We start from the raw sequence: 597 nt of genomic DNA, 5'->3' as shown, positions 1-597 counted from the left end.
TGTGCCCGGGGGGGCCGGGGGTGCTCTGGGGATGCTGGCACCCTGCGGGTGCTGTTCGATTCCTCTGTGCCCGGCTGGTGCCGGCAGAGCTCTGGGGCTGGGGGGCCGGGTGCTGCTCTGATGGTGTCTCCCTGCTGCAGATGCCCAGAAAGCCCAGGCGAGGCACAAGCAGGCAAAGGAGCGGCGCGAGGAGCGGGCCAAGTACCTGGGTATGGGGCTGGGGGAGCAGGGTGGGATGCGGGGCCGGCGAGCCCCGAAGCGCATGCCGGGAGGGAAAATGGATGGGGGGGGAGGCAGGAGCTAAGGAGCTTTGCTGGGTCATGGGCAATCCCATTAGCTGCGATGAGCTGAGCCCAGGCAGGAGCTGCTGTGCTGGCGGCTCTGTCCCCCCGTCACGCCGCTACCCCCCTGGCACGCCACTGCCCCCCTAGCATGCCACTACTCCTGCTGCCACGCTCCCCCAGCTGCTCCGGGGGTCCGGGTGCCCCCCGGGTGCATGGGTACCTCCCAGTCTGTGCGGGTGCCACCAGCCCAGTGCCCAGCTCTCTCCCATGTGCAAGCAGCAGCAGGCAGCTGCAAGCAGCCCCGCAGCAGCTC

The 597-nt window shown here is 69.7% G+C and overlaps 1 protein-coding gene across 1 annotated transcript in view; it reads left to right on the top strand.

Moving 5' to 3' along the window:
• MAP7D1 (MAP7 domain containing 1) overlaps positions 1 to 597 on the top strand; it is a gene marked incomplete at its 3' end in the record, with an annotated part of 16,763 nt that overhangs the window by 8,676 nt on the left and 7,490 nt on the right. The window contains exons 5-6 of the mRNA XM_019473522.1: positions 141 to 209; positions 432 to 514. Coding sequence (XP_019329067.1) covers positions 141 to 209; positions 432 to 514 — 152 coding nt within the window. The remainder of the gene's footprint in view (positions 1 to 140; positions 210 to 431; positions 515 to 597) is intronic.

Source organism: Aptenodytes forsteri, unplaced genomic scaffold (assembly GCF_000699145.1).
Source record: "Aptenodytes forsteri isolate BGI_AS27 unplaced genomic scaffold, ASM69914v1 Scaffold7, whole genome shotgun sequence".
NCBI classification, from domain to species: Eukaryota; Metazoa; Chordata; class Aves; order Sphenisciformes; family Spheniscidae; genus Aptenodytes; species Aptenodytes forsteri.
The sequence above is the reverse complement of the archived record's forward strand: the minus strand, read 5'-3'. Positions and strand labels throughout refer to the sequence as shown.